Raw genomic sequence first — 19687 nt, 5'->3', positions numbered from 1 at the left:
GGAAAGAACGTCTTTACTGAAATGTTGTATTTTCCAAACAGTTTAAGCAGAGCACTTATATTATCTGATAACCTTTGCTTAAGAGCTTTATTATTGAATAGCTAGCCATGTTTTTTTTAATTAAGTTACTATTCTTGTTTTTCTCATGAAGTCACAGATTGCCTTGTTCCACACGTTGAAGATGCAGAGGTTCATAACAAGACATACAGGACTGGCGATAAATTAATAATCAGCTGTCATGAAGGATTCCAGATCCGTTACCCTGACTTAGACAACATGGTTTCAATATGTCAAGACGATGGAACATGGGATAATCTGCCCATTTGTCAAGGTTTAGTACACCAGCACATCCTCTTTTATAGCTCATGATAGTTTGCCAGTGTTATTTCCTATAGTTTTAAGGATGTCAGTGATCTGATAAGCTCTGCAGTACAGTATTTGAATAGCGCTGCTGCTATTTACTTCCCCACTGCTCACTGCAGGAAAGATGTCACTTTCTGAATACATCCATACTTAAAATGCTACTTTAAATATTGCTTTTTGTTTGCTAGTCTAAAATCTGACACAGATACATTGCAATTTTGAAAAACCAATCAGGGTCAAATCAGTTAGAAATGATCTGATGGGCAACTGACATTTTAGCCACATTTCTGGAAAGATTTAAGCTTCTAACTGCGTTTTGCCTTCGTTCACCTCATGTAGCAGGCAGGGGGAGAGGAGGGAAGCTGGAACTTGTTCATCTGTCAGAGTTTTCGGCAGAGTTGATGATGAGGTTCACAGTCCATTAAACCCGTAGGTATTGACTGAAAATTCAGGATGTGCATAAGAATGATTTTGGCCAGAAAAGCCATTAGCTGTAGAACTAGTAGTATTGGTAGCTTGGGATCATAGCTTTGCTTAGACTGTGAGAAACGGATGGGGGGAAGCCAGCTTTAGTGACTGGAAATTCAATATCTTCAGGCTGTCACTACCTCTACATTTCTAACATGCATGTCTTAGTACCATTGACTTGGTTTTAACAGCATTGAGAGATTTTTTCTGTGCTAAGGAGAATACGGGGTTAGTATTAACTTTCTTCAAACCCATCCGTCATCTCCTAAAGGTGACAGTTCTGTGTAGGCACTTAATTACACCATCACATCAATTTTCAGAGTTAGGGCAGGCGGGAAGGAGAGCTGGGACACCTCTCAGGAGTGATGGTGGCAGGGTGAGACATGAAAGTCAGGGCTTGGCATTTCAACTGTAAAGTGATGAGATTGATGGGCGCCAGAGTCAGAAGTTACAGGAGCTTAGATTGTATGGGTCTCCACAGTTAGGACCTTCAGTCTGGGCCACATCAAACTGTCCCCCAAGGTCTTGTCTTAGACCATGGTGCACAGACATGTAGAAATTTAGGTACATTACAGGGCTAGCTTAGTGTTTTAGATGAACACATTGTAATTGAATAGGTCTAACAAGAAAAAGGGAGTTTTCACGAACCTGTAATAAAGTGGACACTAGTTTTGGGGTATCTTATCAGCACTGGCATTGTGCGTATACAGTGAAGTATACAGCCCATTTTTGAAGGTGGGTGCACCTCACGTCGAATTAAGATAGATTAAGACTCTTGCAGTTAGGTGGGATGAATACTCAAAAGATTAATATGCAGGTACTGTATTTGCCAGAGATCCAGGTGGAAATTTTGTGACAGCCAGTATTAACTGGGTAAGCAAAAGAACCCAAAGTACCCCTTGGTTTACTACTTTCTTCTGTTGCTGTATTTATGCTATGCAACACAATCAATTGTTGCTACTCAGTATTCAATCTTAACTGATTTCAAAATAAAAGCAGTGCTAATAAAAGTTAAGAAATCAGTTGCACAAAACCCACAGTCTGTAACTACCAGGCAGGTAGAGAATAGGCATTTCAGATTAAAGCACCTGCCATATTTTGCCGAATTCTACAAACCCGTTCCAAAATTGCCTCCAGAATTTTCCTTTTGCTATGTCAAGCACTAATAATATCAAAGCTACTTGTCTACATGCACTAGGTAGGCTGTCAATCGCATTTCCATGGCCCTTTGATTACAATGACGCTCAGATACCTTTTTTTCCTGCGGAGCAGTGGGAAAGGATTGTACAGCATATAAGAATCCAACCTCAAATTATTTTTGCCACAAGATTGTAATGATAATTGCTGATTTGAAATGGTGAGGATTACTTAGCAACAAAAAAAAGTCAAAATGAAGTTTTCAAGCAGCTTGAGATGTTTGGAGACCCAGGGATTTTCACAAACACTTGGCTCTCATACAAATTCAAGTAAATCTCTGTCCTGCATTACAAGGAGCCCAACGAGCATTAAAATTCTGAGCCAGCAGGACAAAATTTCCCCTCATACAGTTCAGAGAAGAGTAAGCTTGGTCTTGCTCAAGCAGTCTGTGCTCTTTTTGTCCCACTGGAGGCTGCTTATATCACCCTGGTCAGTGGGCTGCTCAGTTTGCAGGAGTCGGTGTGTTACATGTGGGGCATACTTGATCGGGGTACCAGCAATAGGTAGTAGACAGGATGCTTGAAATTTTATTTGAGCAGGGAGATAACCAGGTAGTAAAAGCAGCTATCAAACCACTGCTCTGATAGCACAGTGTGCTGTAAAAATGCTTTCAAGCTCTTTTTGTTGTTTTCTTTTGCTTTTGTCCCTCTCTCAAAAGACCATTGCAACAAATAACCACTGGAAGTGGTGTCAAGACTTTTTCTTTTAGATACCAGTATCTGACAAGAAGTTCTGAGGCTGATTTTAGTTTCCCTCTCAGGCTTAAAATTACGAGAGTCCTATGGACATCCTTCACAAATTCCTAGCAGCAGCAAGGGGCCTATTGATGGATTGCCATAATGCACCTCCTATTATTGTCATATCTTTATAATATTATTTTTCACGTCCTGATTACTAACCATCTTTCTTCCACATTATTGCAAATCAAAAAATTAACAGTATTATCACCAAAAGGGTCATTCTAAGGCCATGAGGAATTATTCTTTTCTCTAGTACAAACTCTTATCTAAATACCAGCTCAAAACAGACTCTGAATGTGAATGACATATTATAAAGTCATGTCATCTATTAAATTCACTGCTCTTTCTTGCACTAAATGTGGTTGATCTAATTGTTACTGCTCAGCGCCATCCATGGTACAAATCCCTCAAAAGTAATTCCAGAAGTAGAACGTAGTCTCTGACTACATTTAGAGTTTCTGATGATAACGGGTACCTTAACTTTCCGAGAACCTAACCCGAGACCTCCTTCAGTGTTTATCATGGGGCTGCTCAGAGGAAGTCATGTCCCTTTGCAATTTCTCAAACTGGAATTTCAAAATCATTAATTCCGTCTGCAAATCTTTTACAGTCGTGTTCACTTTGTGACAGAAGCAGCCTTAATATTAAAGATGGTTTATATGCCTGTCAGTTTTAAAAGGAGGAATAAAACTCATGGTTTCTGTAAATGACAATCTTTATTTACTAAAGATTCTACCTCCAAAAGAAATTGCCATCTGGTAAACCAGTGAATGTTTGTGAAACAAAATACTGTCATTTTCAGTAAACTTTTCCTGGCTTTGCTGAGAGTGAAGCCCACACTAGCAAAGTGTGTGGGCTAAACAACAAAAGGGCTTGAATCACAATAATGAGGTGTATGTGTTTGAGGGAGCTCATGCAGACATGCCATTCATAGCAGAGAAGGTGATAAATAAATACTGCACTCCTTAAGTTGGGAATTAGAGCCAAGATGTGTGAAGATGACTGAGGTAAGCACCTTATAATAAAAGACACCTCCCTCTTCTTAATTTGCAGGTTGCCTGAGGCCATTGGTTCTTCCTCATAGTTACATTAACATATCTGAGTTCGAGTCCTCCTTCCCCGTAGGAACAGTGGTGTATTATCAATGCTTTCCTGGATATAAACTAGAAGGGGCAGAGTTCCTTGAGTGCATGTATAACCTTATCTGGTCAGATAGCCCACCTAGGTGCCTTGATGTGGAAGGTAAATGTCTTATTGTTTGTTTATCTTTCAGTTTTGCAAAATCAGCATGCTCTATATGATTTTAACTCAGGGCTATAACCTCGGTTCCACTATATGCAATGTTTCCTCTGGCCACGCAGATCCTATATGGTTTTTGCTGCATGCAACCTATTGTGGCTCACTGCACCACTAGCTCTTGCTGTTTCTTAACCGTAATAATTGCTCTGTTAGTGTCCAAAGTGCACAAGGAGAAGCGTAATGATGAGTGCTTTGCTCTTACAAAGCTAATTCTTTGCAGCTTTTCTAATAAAGATACTGAGGAAGTTAGGGAATTCACATTCATGTGCAGGTGGTCAGAGTTTCTAAAGATATGGATAGATTTCCATGATAACCTAAAAAAATACTCCATAGAAGCTCTGCCAGCTGCAAACATTATTCAGTGCTACACAGTGCTGCTCGCTTGAGTATTTGTTATCTGTCGTCCTAGTTAACCTTAAAGAAGGATTTGCAACTCAAATAACTTGAGTTAATTTATTGATTAGGAACATAAAAACCACTCAGTGTGAAACAGAGGTACATTGTACCAAGCCGAAAGGAAAAGTCTGTGACTATAGCTGCAGTGCTGGAATGGAGGGTATTGCAGTGCATTTATATTTACATCCCATACATTTAAAACAAAGATATCAAGTGGATTGCTCCATAAACTGTCAAAACCTTTTGAACTACCTTCCTCCATCTTCATACTACATACATCTTTAATGAAACATCTTCAGAAGTCACCACAATACAAGTATATCCTCTGCATTTCACTTCCCTAAAAGGACTACATTTTTGCTCTATTTCAAGCCTGTAAGGAAACTACCTATATGTAGAATTTAGCTAAAAGTGATTGTAGGAATTCATATGTGATACTTATGTCACTGAGCTAAATGCTAAGCATTCCGGAAGTGCAAAGATTTGCCAACTGCATCAACAAAGTGATAAACTGCACAGAAATAATAAAATGATCCTTGTTATTAACTGACTGTGTAAGTTCCAGAATTCAGAAATACCTTTGCAGTTTAGGAATGACATAACATGATTTTTGTTTGTTTGTTTACTTAGCACGTTATAAAAGATTAAACCCAAATCAGCTCCATGTAAACTAGTTTTGGAAGGTTTGTTTGTTGTTGGAAAATGTTGCATGGAACATACATTAAGTATCAAAAACATGCTAAAAACCAGAAGGGCTCTGCTAGGCTTAATCCAAACAGTATAACTGATTTGATAAAAATGACAATTCTCCAGTTAGAAAGATAAGAGCAGTAAAATACAAAGTTGTGTATGAAGCAGAAGAAGCTGTGGTTTACTGTCACTTAACACAGGTGAGCATTCCAGTTCCTACCAAAATACCTGAGAAAACTCCTGTTCTCGTTGTTTATTGCTTGTATTATAGAGTCATGGAGAGACTTCTTTTCTTTGATAAGTTGAAACATCAGATGAGAATTGATGGCCTGACGGTTCTGTGCTTTAAGTAACATGTCAAAAGCTATCGTTCCCAGTCAACTATGATGATCAGTGACGGGGGCATCAGTGTGCTCCAGATGCTGGGTCAAGGCCATCTGGGAGCCCTCCTGAGTTTTGGTTTTGATCCAGCCTCCCTTTTAAACACTTTATTGTTGCTCTCCTTAAATATTAAAACTTTCTGTGGTGATTTCGTGTTGATGCCCATCTGCACATGTGTTAAATGAACCACAGGAGACCCAAGCATAGAGCACAATGCTTGCGAGAGCAGGTTCTCCTCAGCTTTGGGGCTGTCCTTGCTTCTGTTGAGGCAGATGAGAGAGTAGCATCACTAAAAGGTCACCTCTGCCAACTTCGCTTGTGAACTCTGTTGTAGGGATGCTTCAACTGGTACGCAGAGAACTTCAGAATGATATCCAGATAGGGTAAATCAGCTTGAGATGCCCTTGTTTGAAAGTGTTTGTTCAAGTGATTCATGCAAGGAGTGCTGGTCTCTAGGAATCTCTTACAATCCACTACTTTTAATTAGCAGACAGAACTCCCTCCCTGCATATTATTTGATTCTGCACCTTGCATGCCAATGCCAAGCTCATTTTTCAGCATTCCTTTTACATGTGAGATATAATCTCACCAAGCAATATTTTTTTCACAGAGGAAATCTGCAAATAACAAATTAATTCCATTTATTTATTTCCATGATCAATTTGAAATTTATTCTAATTACATTCCCTGCTCAGTATTTTAATAGTAATGATTAAAAGCAAATGGCTGTTAGGAAGCTATAGTAAACCACTGCAGAGCTTTTATTCTGCTTACAGCTTTCTCGTTTTGATGTATGTTCTTCTTGAAGCCTTCACAGAAAGAATTTCTTAAATGTGCATGTAATCTCACAAATGCTATATGCCAATCTCATGAATTTTTCCCTCTTTGTTAGGCCATATAAATTCTGAATGAAAGGTTTGTAGCTCCATTTAAATAACTGGTTACAGCAGGGGTCACTCAGCTCCCATGGTACAGTATGCTTTCTAATGCTCACTCCAGTCTTATTCTCACTGTGCCAAGTACTTCCACCAACTCTGGTGAGAGACTATTTTTGCTGATAGGGAAGAAGATTTTAATGATAATTAAAATCACAGTTGCTTTAGTGCATAAAGATTGTGATACCTGGTACCTGAAGCACAGCCAGCACTGCAGAGTTATACAGCGGCTTCTCAGAAACAGCTGTTTACATCTGAGCAGGGAAGTTGTTATAGCTCAGGCAAATAAGGATGCCTCCAGCTCAGATTGCCAAGTATTTGCTGGTATGAGATCCTCTTCTTAAATGCTTGTACCTTTGCCAGATTTAAAACATTCAGATTGATTTTTGAGTGTCTGCCTCAAGCTAAATCATTTGGGAAGCTTCAGTTGACATCGTTCAGCTTTATCCGAGAATGACGGGAGAGGAAATGCTGTTGTTTTACCAGTGCTAGAAAATTTTACAGTCATTTCGAGGATAAGATGAAGCATCTTAACACTGAACTTTCTTCTCCTTTAAGTCCTCAATTTACATCTTCAACTTTCTCAATATCCTTTCTTTGTATTGAAATGCCATAATTATGCAGAAGTTTTTTAAACTCTTTTTTTTTTTTTCACTGAAACTTGCTAAACACTTCAAGGATATATGAAAATCTAAGGAATTATATATATATATTTATGACTTTTAAATTACCAATCTGGGGTTAATCATCCATCTGTAGAAATCGATTAAGTTAGTGATTGCCTTCTGTAAAATCAGATATGCACAACATGAGTGGAGAAACCCTTAAGTTGAAGGTTGCCACATGGTGTATAAACATTAGTTGTAAAATCAGACAGCTTCCAAAAACATCAGGGGAGAGTAGACACTTGCAAGCATACTGGTATGGAACTCTGTGAAATGAAACATATAGAACTAGGCAATGTGTATGATGTGATACTTTAAGGTGGATAAAGACATTTACGGGGGATTTGGAGGAATCTTTGAAAAGTCAAAAAAGCCTGGCCATTAGCACTTTGGGAAGGTGATCTGCATGTGATTACACACCTTGCCATCTGGAATCTGTATTTTAATCTTTCATGCACTTTGGAAGACTTCCAAGAAGACATAAGGGATAGTTCTTATAAAGAAAGTAGGCAAAGAGAGGAGATGCTGGAAGAACTTGATTAAAGTGCTAACCCTAGTATATAAAGCAGTTGTATGGATAGTGTAATTCGGAATTCCTGGCTTTGTATGTAAAAGGGAAAACAGGTTGATTGAATTTGCAAACAACAGACATGATTCTGTTACCTGGAATGTTTGGATTCAGCATCATCCCAGCTGAACAAAAAAGCAGGAAATCAGATATATTGCAATATCAAGGCTTCATTCTGCATGCTAGGATCAACAGATTCTTGAGCTGAGGTTGAGCTTGAAAGAATGTAAAATAGGAAATATTTCAAGTTTTTGTAGATAGATTCAAAATTATAAGGAATACATCTCAAAGGGAGATTCAATGAGTAAAAGAGGGAAAAGAAGAAAACTCAAGGCATTTCAGAAAGTAGAGAGCATGGAAGAGCACTGGAGGAGGGTGCTATTACAGGTGAAATGCCATAGGCACTTAATACTTTGAAACAAAGTAGCTTACACTTTCTGACCAATTACATGCAGGATACTTCAAAAGAAAGCTTCAAAAATCTTCATTCTTGTAGCAATTGCTGATGTCATAAACAGTGATTGGCACTGAGCTGTATGTCCAATCCAGTATGCCCTTAAAATATTTTCAGTTCTTGATGGAACATACAGCAATACACAGAGAAAAAGATTCAAGTCAGTCTGTAATCAGTTTATGTTCAGGAGTCAGAATAAAGCAATTCTCAGCCTGAGATATTGTATATTGGTACAAATAGATTTCTCTCTGTCTTTCTTTGTTGACATTGAGAAGGCTTTAGATAAATTCCAACATGACAGACTGGTGCATATCCTCAGGGAAGATAATGTTGATGCGGCGCATTTCCAACAGATACGAATCCCATGGAGGGAGCAGAGGGCAGCAATACAAGCAAGTTATGAAATGCTGTGGTATTAAGAAATTAAGAGAGGTAGATACCAGGTTTGTGTTCAGTGTTTACAGATACTCAGCTTGCAGGCAGGAGGAAGAATAAACTAAATATTGTTCAACTGCCAAAGAGGTCATCCAAGTTAACTGAGCTAATGTTAACATAAGACACATTGATAGCCTTGTTTTTAATAGCTCTGACTCAAATGGTGTTTCAGAATATATTCACTGCCTGCAGCAATACTTCTTGCAATTCAGGAAAGACAAACAGCAGTAAATGCTCGAATAGCAGCAGCCAACAATATTTGCAAGCACCTTTATGTGGGCAACACCTTTAAATCTGTGACACCTTTAGCCTGATAGCCAAAGGATGAAATAGTATTTCACCCTGGGGATGATTAAGTTGTAAAAAGCAAGTGTGATGAAGATACTTAAAGAGATAGTTTTCTTTTTAAAAATAATTCAATAATTTTATGTGTTTCTACACTGTAGACAGTTCCATCCATCACCCAGGAGTGCAGGAATGATATGCTTCCAACCACCCTGTACGAGTGCAGAAGTTGGACACTTCTAAGGAGCTTCTTACAGTGACTTTGAGTATCTGGATACTTGTGCTGTTGGAGAACACTGAAATTTACCTGTACACCTTTACCCACAGCTGAAGAGGCACAGAAGGGTTCAGGAAGAACACAGTGACATGAAATACTAGGCAGGCAGATCATGTTCTTCTGTGGATGTCCTGCTGCTTAATCATCCAGTCTCTTAACTCCAGCAGGTGTACCACAAAGTGAAACAGAAAGAAAATCAGACCACATTTTGAGACAGAATGATACACAAAAGTGAGCTTTTTACAGCTCTAGTTATGAGGGATGAGGGGTTAGAGAACAGGCTCCAAGTTGAAGACATTGTTTGCAGAAGATAAATAACTGTATTTCTAAATGACTGTTCCTTTTTTGCATTGCAGAAATCTTTGGTCTTGGCTGTGATTGAAATAGATGTCTTCTCCACTGTTCATAGGTTTTCAAGAAAGCAACAGAATAACTTGTAATCTGCTTCTTTTATGTCTTCTGTTTCTGCTTGATGCACAGGACTGTCACAGTAAATCACTGTTTTACACCTGCTCTATCACCTGTGTATTTTTCAGAAACCTTAGTACTTCCAGAATCAGCCAGACCTCCCAACTTTTTTATGGAGCCATAATTTCTGCCCTGAAGTTCCACATTAGCTGCCAGATGCATGTAGTGTTTTATCCACAGTGCTTTAAATTTGCTGAGGGTTAGGTGGGGGAAAGCAGACAAAATGTCTCCCTGAGGGCTGTTTTACAATATTCACCTTCAGCTTTATCTTGCAGGGCTGCTCAGAAAGGAAAAGCACACTACACTGTCTATCTTGAAATCAAATATCTCTCTGCTTTACGGAGACATTCATTAAATTTGGCTACACGGTGCAATCACTGAACATCTTCCATAAATGGAGCGAACTGTAGCTACAGACTCTATATGTTAGCAATTCTATTCACTGCATAGGTTTTTTCTCTTCCAGAGATAAACCCCAGTATTTTAAAGTGTGTCTGTTTCACCAATCGGTGTAGGCAGGCACTTGATAACTAAACATCAGTAACAGAAACGGATACTCTTCCACATCTTGCTAGTCTTGTAAACTGGATTGTGGTATTACAGCACTAAGATCACCTACTGTTTTAACTCATCTGCTTTTTTTCCTAGTAGCACTCCATTGGGAATGAGACCTTGTGCTTTTCCTTCTCCTAAGTCGTATAGCTTGATTTCCTCAGCCTTCAGCTAAGTGCTGGAATACAGCTTGTCTATTCCAGCATTCCTTCTCTCTGTCAATCCCTCATGGCAGGGACACCACATGGGTTCAAGGGATTCTCACTTAGAAACAAAGAGTAAAAAACTATTAAAGAAAGAGGAATTAAAATTACATAAACCCACTGATACGTCCAGCTCACAGTGAGCACTGGCTTCTTCAGACATCTCGGACAGGCTTTTATCTGTCTGGGTTTTTTTTAGCCAGCTTCTCAACAGCTCTCTCTCCATCCTCCACTTTCATTCTACTTCTAAGCAGTTTGACCTTTTCCAGGTCTGGAGTTATCCTGTGATACTTGTCAAATACCCAAGCCTTGAACTATTCTGAAGCTCTCTGCTTCCTGTTATGTGTCTATGCAGTCCCCAGCATCTGCTTCTTGAAGCCCTAAAGGACCATTACTGATCAGAAAGTCAACTACTCATGAGAAAAGGAATAAACAAAACTAGAAACAAGCGATGAAGAATCCTAAAATGATCTGTTGTGAGACCACAGTGGTCTAAGCACTTGCTTGTGAATAATGAGCATAAATACTTCCTTAAAGATGGTCCTCCTGCTAAAATAACTTACAGCTCTCTACTGCTGCAAGCTCATAATAATTCTTTTTGTAGTTTAAATGAAAATGCACTTCTAAAATTTACAGGCAAAAGATCTCTTGGGGTGTGTTTTACCCCATATCTGCTGTGAACTGCATTTGAAACTAAAGACTTTACATTAAGATCAGTGTTTTACAGGTTGCTGTGCCTGGAATGGCAGGATTGAGGATGCATGTGAATTTGGTGAGATGCTCCTGTAGGAGCTCAGCTGACTGGAACTGCAAAACAGGCTCTGTAACTTCAGTAACAAGGAAGCTCTGTGTACGATAAGTGATTATAAATCACTTTCTGTTGTTAAAATAGGGTTGGAACTAGTTTTATACTGGTTTATTTAGGCTTATGCAGCTGGTGTCAGTGATCGCAATTTTCACCAAGATGGTGTTTGTCAAAGCTAGAACTAGTTCCAACTAGATTTGTTTACCATAGAAAACACATTTGTCCTTTCTTCTTGATGAACAATTCAGCTTTTCAGCCAAGAATGCTGAGCTGTAAAGTTCCTGTAAAGTCCCCTTACAGTCTGTGGCGACTTGCTCTACAACGATGGATCTGGAGACGCAGGATCACGTGCTGCAGAACCACCAGCAGAAACTGCCTGAATTGTGCCCCATCCCTCTGACAAGCTCCAAAGTTAAACACATATGCATATAGTTTTTTAATGCTGGTTGTCAGAAGATACTGCTGGATGTTGTGATTAGTGCATTGAAGTCCCAAGAGGCCTTACAAAGTGAAGATGCTGAAAAGTATTGGTAGTAGAGATTTGGTGTCATATTTAAGAACCAAAATGTGTCATGTAGGAGGGTTTTTTTTTAAGCTGTAAGAGCTTCCTGAAGTACCGTTCACTTGTTCCTGTGATTATTTATCATTCATTCTGCTGTCAGCTTTGACAGTGAAAATGTACTTGTCAGACACACTTTTATTTTAATCAGTTTGTGGCTATTTTCATTCTGTGAGTTTGATGAAATTGTCTGAAGTCCATGGCCTGTAATTTCCAAATACAATATGCTGGGAATGCTAGAATTTTAACTGTCCTGGAGAACTGCAGTGGGCTGAGGTTTGCCACCTGAGTTTTCCTCCATATTTGACCTGGCACATTGCTTTAATCTGTGTAACCAGTATCATAGACTGGTATCCAGCATAAATAAGGGATCAGACCCTGTAAGACAAGTAGCTCTGCACTAAAGATCTGTCTTTGGGAGCCCAGAGTGTTCAGTGGCCCTCCAGATTCTCATAATCTTGCATTTCTGGGATCAAAACTAAGGCCACTTCCCGGCTGTCCTTCCACTAACTTTAGAGGACCGTGGGCCAGGATGACCATGGGAATAGAGCAAGTTGAGAAAGGGGCTGGATGTACAACTAAGTGCCCTGAGCTCAAAGTAAGTTCATTTTTGGTTGTTTGCAATGTATCTCATTTGACTTGATTTGGAAAAAGACGCTACAAACATGAGCATTAGTGATCCCCCATGTGGGGGCCGGTTTGCCCATGCACATGTCAAGGGATCCTGAAACTGGATGAACATAAAGTTCAGAGGAGGTGGTGAGGGATACCCCAAGTGAGTGAGAATCCCTGACTCTGACAGTCCAGATGACATAAGAATGAAGCATTGTTTCAGTTGAGCTAAACAACCTGGTTTTCAGACCTGCTGCATTGCATCTACTGGTTTAATACAAGAGCTGTTGGCAGGTATGACTGCTTAAAACTTGACTCTTAATTCATGACTAATGCTCAGCAGTGCATGAAATAAATGTCTGCAGACATTTCCAGGCTGAAACGTGGAGGGATCCTGAAACTGGATGAACATAACATTCAGAGGAGGTACTGAGAGGATACCCCAAGTGAGTGGCAGTGGAAGGGGCTGCACTCTTTTATAGCACTGGGGACATATCCTACACAGAATGATGCTCTTGTTTTCAGGTTTTATAGAATACGTGTCCATTTGTAAGCAGACTGACAGCTCAAATCTGGGTTGTTCCCATAAAGTATCATTTCTAATATGCCTGGAAATGTGTGCTTCCTGAGCTGATCCACATTGCTGGGACACCAGCTTTGAGGCTTCTTTTTGTTCAGCAGCTGCTTTGGCTCTAAATGACATTAGAAGATTTGGGATGAAGCAGCAGATACGTTGTTGGAGAGGAAAATCTGTTTCTCTGAGTGTTGCTCTTTGTGATAAGGTGTGCTCTACTTGCTTGTTGCTAGAAAGGTACTGGGCATCTACACACCTCTTGCAGCCTGCTGTAGCTTGGCAAAACTCAGTTGCAAAGAAGCTTAAATTGCTGTCTTCCTTTGTTCTCATGTTCTAAGTGTAGGCAATAAAAATATACCTAGTTTCCTTATAGCAGGCCAGAATTGTTGCTTTCACTGATTGTTTTCTTTTTAATAGAAGAATGATCCCTGATATGGACAGAAGGTGCTTTCCTACTATGTCAATCTGACACCTTTGCCTAGATTGTTTTCAATCTTGAGTTGACTTCCCAGTAAAGCATTCCTCTTTCTTGTGGGCCCAGAGACTTTTGGAAATATGCAGAGTATTAAGGCTGTGAATTTTTAGGTGAATTACTTGCTCTTATTCTAAGTTATTATTAAGCCTTGCCAGTGAAAATGCAAACAAAGCCATGTCTCCAAGGGATGGGGAGTAGACATTGCTGCACATTGTAATCAGCCTCTCTTGAAGATTCATTTAATATCTTGTGGGTATTTTTTTTTTTTATGAAATGCATTATTCATGGAAGAAGATGCACAGAGAGAAGCAACTGAATTGTAATTTCTGGAAAGATTCTTCTTCTGAGAGATGGCATTTTCATTATTTAAAGCAATGCAGTAGGTCTTGTCTGAATGAGGGAGGCATGAAGTGGAGGGAATAGCCTGCAGATGATGGGGCACTGAGCCAGTTAGTTACTGCCCCTGAAGGGACATAAAACAAGCCATCCAGTACTTCAAGCCCCTTTGAGTCAGTATGTAGCCAGTGGAGATATCATTACACTTTGTAGGGTGTTTTTTTAAGTCTGCCCTAGAAGCACTTAAGAAAATAGTAATCAACTAACACTTACTCAGTGGAAAAGTTTCCTCTCTTATAAAAATACTGCTTGCGAGTTGCCTTCTTGCTGCTGTTTTCTAGAGAGTGCTCCCTCGGTTCTCCACTGAGTTCATCTGCCTAGCCATGTGAGAAGACATTTCTTCTTGTTTCCAGGCCTACAGTAAAAGTTCCTCATGTTTATATTGCAATTCTCTCTTATTTACCTAACCTTACGTAAACCACTGTACATAATTAACACAGTCTCAGCCTCTATTATACTTAAGACCTCACTCCACCAGCAGTCCCACTGAGATCAGGAAGCCTATTCAGAGATTGCAAAACACAAATAACACCAGGAGAGTTTAAGCTTAATAATATTACAGAGGTACAGACTGTAAGTGCTTAAGCAACACTGTGTGCTGTGCATCTCCTGCAGCACAGTTCATGACAAATTTATTTTTTAAAGAAAATATTTAGGAATGAGTGCATATAACCATTTTAATTGCGTTAATAAAACAAAAAATAGGATGTTACAGCTGAATTTGAGATGCTTCATAAGGAAAGGAATTCTCTCTCTTGCTTTGGCTTCCCCTCTCCGTCCCCATGTACGTCTTATAGGTGTATGCGTACCCTTTTGTCTTACTCTCTCCCTCCCCTTCCCCAAGAGGATGGGAAGCTTCCCAGATCCCATCTCTCATGCCTTTAAATAAGCTGGTGACAGCAGAGCTCACTGAGAGCCAAAATTGACCTCGCAGCACATGTTGCCATGCAGGAGACGTGTGCATCCATCTGCTGCTGGTCTGGTACCCCAGAGAAACCCAAAACTAAAGGGAGCCTGAAGTGTGTGCCATGTGCATTTTGACACAGAGAAACTACGCAGCGGTGGGTTGCTGGAATGAATGTCTTTCTTCTTTTTTCTTTGTTCATTTGCCCAAGTTTGTCCACTACCTCCAATGGTGAGTCATGGAGACTACATCTGCCACCCACGGCCTTGCGAGCGTTACAACCACGGGACGGTGGTGGAGTTTTACTGTGATCCTGGTTACACCCTCACCAATGACTACAAGTACATCACCTGCCAGTATGGAGAGTGGTTCCCCTCCTACCAAGTATACTGTGTCAAAACAGGTAAGGGAGCAGCAACGGCATTACTCCTGTCCCTATTTTTTAGAGTAAATCTGTTGGTCTGTAATGCCTGGTGAACTTCATCTGCTTCATGGTTAAGTGATGAACATAATTTTAAGAGGCTGTTAAATTCAGTACATTTCCAAGATCCTGAATGGTACTGAACCATTTCAATCGTTAGCTCTTCAGATGTATTTTTTAACATCTCCTAATATTTTTGTATGTATATAAGTTAAAGTCATGATTGCATGTATAAAAAGAAGTCAAGGGGGAAAAACAAGGTCCAGCCCCTGTGGCAGCTTAATGTTAAGGTTGGTTTTGGTATAGAGCATTGGGTTCATGTGTTTTATGTACAAGAGATGTCTTTTCGTAACTGGCACTTCTGAGTACTGTTGAAGTAGTAATACACAATAACAATGATAATAATGAAGCACAAGTTTTGTATTGCCTTTTTGTTACAGAGCAAACCTGGCCAAATACACAGGAGACCCTCCTGACTACATGGAAAATAGTGGCGTTTACTGCTACCAGCGTTTTATTAGTACTGCTACTGGTTATTTTAGCCAGGATGTTCCAGACCAAATTTAAGACACATTTCCTCCCACGGTTTGTACTGTTTTCTTTTATCTTTTAAAGATTGAGGGCCTTGATTCGGTTTTCACATTCAGCACTCCTTGCTGAGGAGATGGAGTGGCTCACGAGCCTGGCAGATACCTCCTGCTTCTGCTGTGAGCAGAAGTCTCTGAACCACTGGTGTGGATGGGCACCCCCAAAAACCCCGCAGTGGTCTTCACTGCAACTGAGATAAAAGGCAAAGTTTGCCAGATTCACTTTGGGAGTAATTACAGCTCTGCTGCTGAGAATTGCTGCTTCTGCATAGTAGAAATAGCTGACAATATTTTTAAATACTCATTTTCAGGTGCTGGGGGAATTAATTTTTTAACTACTGTAGACTTTGTAATGTGAGTTTTAAGAAATAATTTATTTTTTTTCTCTAAGGACAAATTTATATTAAAAGTTTGCTTTACTCTTTATGAGTATTAACGTTCATCACTATTCATAAACATCTCCTACATCTTCCTTTATTCCTATCAAATACCATGCAGCTATGAGCATTTGTTATTGATTCTCACAGCACTCCTCATAAGACAGGTAGATGGGCATTAGTAACACCTTACAACTGGAAGAACAAAGGCAGGCATGCTGAATTTTAGGCGAAGTACTCTATTGGGGTTTAGACTGGTTTCTAGTTTTCAGTCTGCTCAGTTTGCTACGGACCTTGACTGTGTGACTTCTCTCCTGTGCTTGCTTTTGCTCATGTCTTTATTCTACCATGTGCAGAAAGGAGAGGTGAAAAAGCTGAATGTCAGTAAACATGTCTACATGCCAATGCAGTGGAAAGGACTTCACTATCTTAATGTTAAATAAATGTGTACATAAAAGTATACAGATTATAATGTGTATACAGATTATTATGTGTAAATTTATATATATATGTGTACATATATGCAGTATATAGGGAGTAGTATACATATACATATACGTATACGTATACGTATACGTATACGTATACATATACATATACATATACATATACATATACATGTACATATACATACACATATAGATATACATATCCGAAGCGCTTTGGGGCAGTGGGTTGCACTACAGATAGCTTTATAGTTTGCACTTTCTAGCTTATTGAAATGGCTTTCTGTCCTCTCCTTTTCAAATGTTTTCATGTCCCAGAGGTACCTGGGACCAATGCCCTCCTGTGAATTTTAACTGGCTACTAAACAAATACCTTAGGGTTTAACAGACCTTCCCAATTAATAGAAATGTTTTGCTTAAAGAAGAAACCACCTTAGTACTGTTAAGGAAGCCTTCATCCCTTGAAAGTAAGACCTGAAGGAGGCCACAGATCTGGCCACCAAAGCCCTGTCATTCAGTAGCAATGATCTCAGTGTCTGTTTACATGGGCTGTGTGCTCTGGCACACACCTTTCGAGGGGTTCAGACACTTTTGACTGGTGAACTACATTTGTGATCTTACATCCATGATACCTACCATGCACAGCACAGCAAATGGTGCTTCTCATCTCTTCCAAGACAGACATCTTGGAAATCTATTCTTTTCCTTCCCTTCTCAGAATTGTTCTTCACATTAGTGGTTTCATTTCTCCAATTATAACAGATGCCACCTGACTGTCAACCTGAGCAGAGCTTTGCAGCCCTGTGAAGCAAACAGCTCTGTGAATGTTAATGACCCTGTAGCTTCATTTTGCATGACTAGAAAGTGCTGTGTTTACTTAAGTTCAGCGGTTGCTCCGAGGTGCATCTGACATGCTCCTGCTCTGTGTGATAACTCGACTGTGTTTGATGTAGAGGCAACCAGGAGAGCTCCATGGGTGACCCCGACTTTGTGGTGGTGGATGGTGTTCCTGTCATGCTGCCTTCCTATGATGAAGCTGTGAGCAGCGGCTTGAATGCTCTGGCACCCGGATACTCAGCTACTGCAGACCAGGGGCATGTTTTGCAGACAGAAGACCAGAGCCCTCCTGCTTACCCCGGCCCCAGGATTACAGACACGCTGCCTAGTGAATCTGAGACCTGTGACAATAGGTCAGACTCCTCTGAACTGCTCCAAAGCTTGTACCCGTCCCCAGCATGCCAAGTGGCAGCACTTCCCCGTTCAGATAGAACTGATGTATCCCATGGCACTGCTGGGGAGGCTGCATCCACGAGTCCAAGGATTGATATTGCAGATGGTAAGTCTTGCATAGGTGCAATAGGTGAGTCCGTGAACAGGAGCCATCATTTGTTTGCACTGTCAGAGCAGGAATAAACCCAGCTGACTTGCTCATACTTTCTTAATGGTTTTGTCCACATCTTAATTTGGATGTTTTATAAACCGTACTACTCCCTGGACGTAGAGCTTTGTGTCTGTGATATCCTTGCTAGCTGTGGTGCAAGGATTTGAATCCCATGCCAGAAGCTTCCTGTCCAGGCCCCAAAACAGCAGTCTTATCAACAGGGATGTCAGCAAGCACTTGTATGTAGCAGCAAAGCCAACCATCATCTTGCCTGTGTTGGTTTGTTCATCTGCTCCTCAACATCCTCACATGCCATAGCTTTCACAGCAATGAACAGGATTTTCTCCTTAAACTGGAAAGCAAATCATGGTTTCGTACTTAGCCAAAATTAGCTTGTTTATTAAACAAACTTATCATGTGCATGTGTACAGCAGCTGTTCATCTGAGGCATGTACACGTTAAGCCATGGCCATGGGAGTCACAGTGCAAGGCACCCACAGGACCATTTATGGCAAGGGAGATTGCCATATAGTATTGTCTGCATTCAAACTGAACACGAGCTTACACTGATGCCATTTCACTGAGTTCTAAAGGAGCTGTATGGTGTGCTGCTCAGTGTTAGGGAAACTAAATAGCTTTCCTTGGAGACATTTAGAAGGAGTGGCTCTGATCCTGCTCTCCACAGTTACTAGGCAAAAAGCTGAAGCCCAGTCCTAAATTCAGTGTGGGTGAAGGTCTGAGTAAAGGAAGTCCTTCTCCATAGGGTTGGGGCTAACTTTTGATGGTTTGACAAGGGGAAGAGGACAACTAGGAGGAGGAGGGAGAAATTACGATGATGCCAGTAAAAGTTCCTGCCTACTCTAAAGGCAGCTTCAATATCAATGTAGGAAAGGTTGTCTGCAATTACGTTTTTGTGGTCCTGACTTGTTTTATTAAATCTCAGTAGTTTTAGAAGGTTAATTTTCATCTAAGTGTTAGAGTGGGTCTAGAATTGTTGATCCAATATGTCCTGTTCAGGCTTTTGCAATGTCCATTTGTAGCATTGCTAATGCTAATGTCCTGCAACTGTGTAAGGGAAGTTGTAATCAGCAGTCAATGCTGTTTCCATTTTTTTTTCCCTAGAGATTCCTTTGATGGAAGAAGACCCTTAGCCTGCACAGAGACTGGTCTTCATCGAATTGCACCATTGGGTGATGTGAATCATGAGGATCTAGAGATAGAAAAGACTATCTGTGGATTTGGGGAGGGTTTTTTCCTACATATCAATCTTCCATGTAATGATGTCACCAGAGTAGGTGTACATCTTAATCCACAGCAGGGATAAGAGCATCAGCATTTGGAACAGCAGCAGTTTTATGAATGAATCCTGGGGATTTGATGTGAGCAGATGTAGAAAAAGAACTGTGGCTTTTTAGAAATGAAATGTGTATCTGCATCGCAGAAAGTCATATGGTTCTGTAAGAAATGCTATTGGATTTTGATACTAACTGCCTCACAAAAGCATGTCAAAGTATGTAAATTTGCTTATAAAGACTGCTTTAAATGATCTATGGACCTCTAGTTTATGAAGAATCCTTACACATTTAAAAAAATACTAGTACTGAAATACACAAAAAAAAGAGGAAAGATCCTCTTTGGCTTTCCTACAGTGACCAGGAAGCTTTTGATTTAGCTGTTGGTGATTTTGTTTCAGACCATGTCTGCAGAGAATATAACAGAGATGATGGGATTCATATATACTTTGATGTATGATAGCAAATATATATAAATATAT

General features: G+C 40.0%; 1 protein-coding gene across 1 annotated transcript in view; it reads left to right on the top strand.

Moving 5' to 3' along the window:
- SUSD4 (sushi domain containing 4) overlaps nt 1–19687 on the top strand; it is a 30036-nt gene extending 10349 nt beyond the window's left edge. Inside the window, exons 3-8 of the mRNA XM_010010837.1 lie at nt 152–331; nt 3822–4010; nt 14913–15104; nt 15563–15707; nt 17486–17868; nt 19036–19687. Coding sequence (XP_010009139.1) covers nt 152–331; nt 3822–4010; nt 14913–15104; nt 15563–15707; nt 17486–17868; nt 19036–19064 — 1118 coding nt within the window. The 3' untranslated portion in view covers nt 19065–19687. The remainder of the gene's footprint in view (nt 1–151; nt 332–3821; nt 4011–14912; nt 15105–15562; nt 15708–17485; nt 17869–19035) is intronic.

Source organism: Nestor notabilis, unplaced genomic scaffold (genome assembly GCF_000696875.1).
Source record: "Nestor notabilis isolate BGI_N333 unplaced genomic scaffold, ASM69687v1 scaffold15703, whole genome shotgun sequence".
NCBI lineage: Eukaryota > Metazoa > Chordata > Aves > Psittaciformes > Psittacidae > Nestor > Nestor notabilis.
The sequence above is the reverse complement of the archived record's forward strand: the minus strand, read 5'-3'. Positions and strand labels throughout refer to the sequence as shown.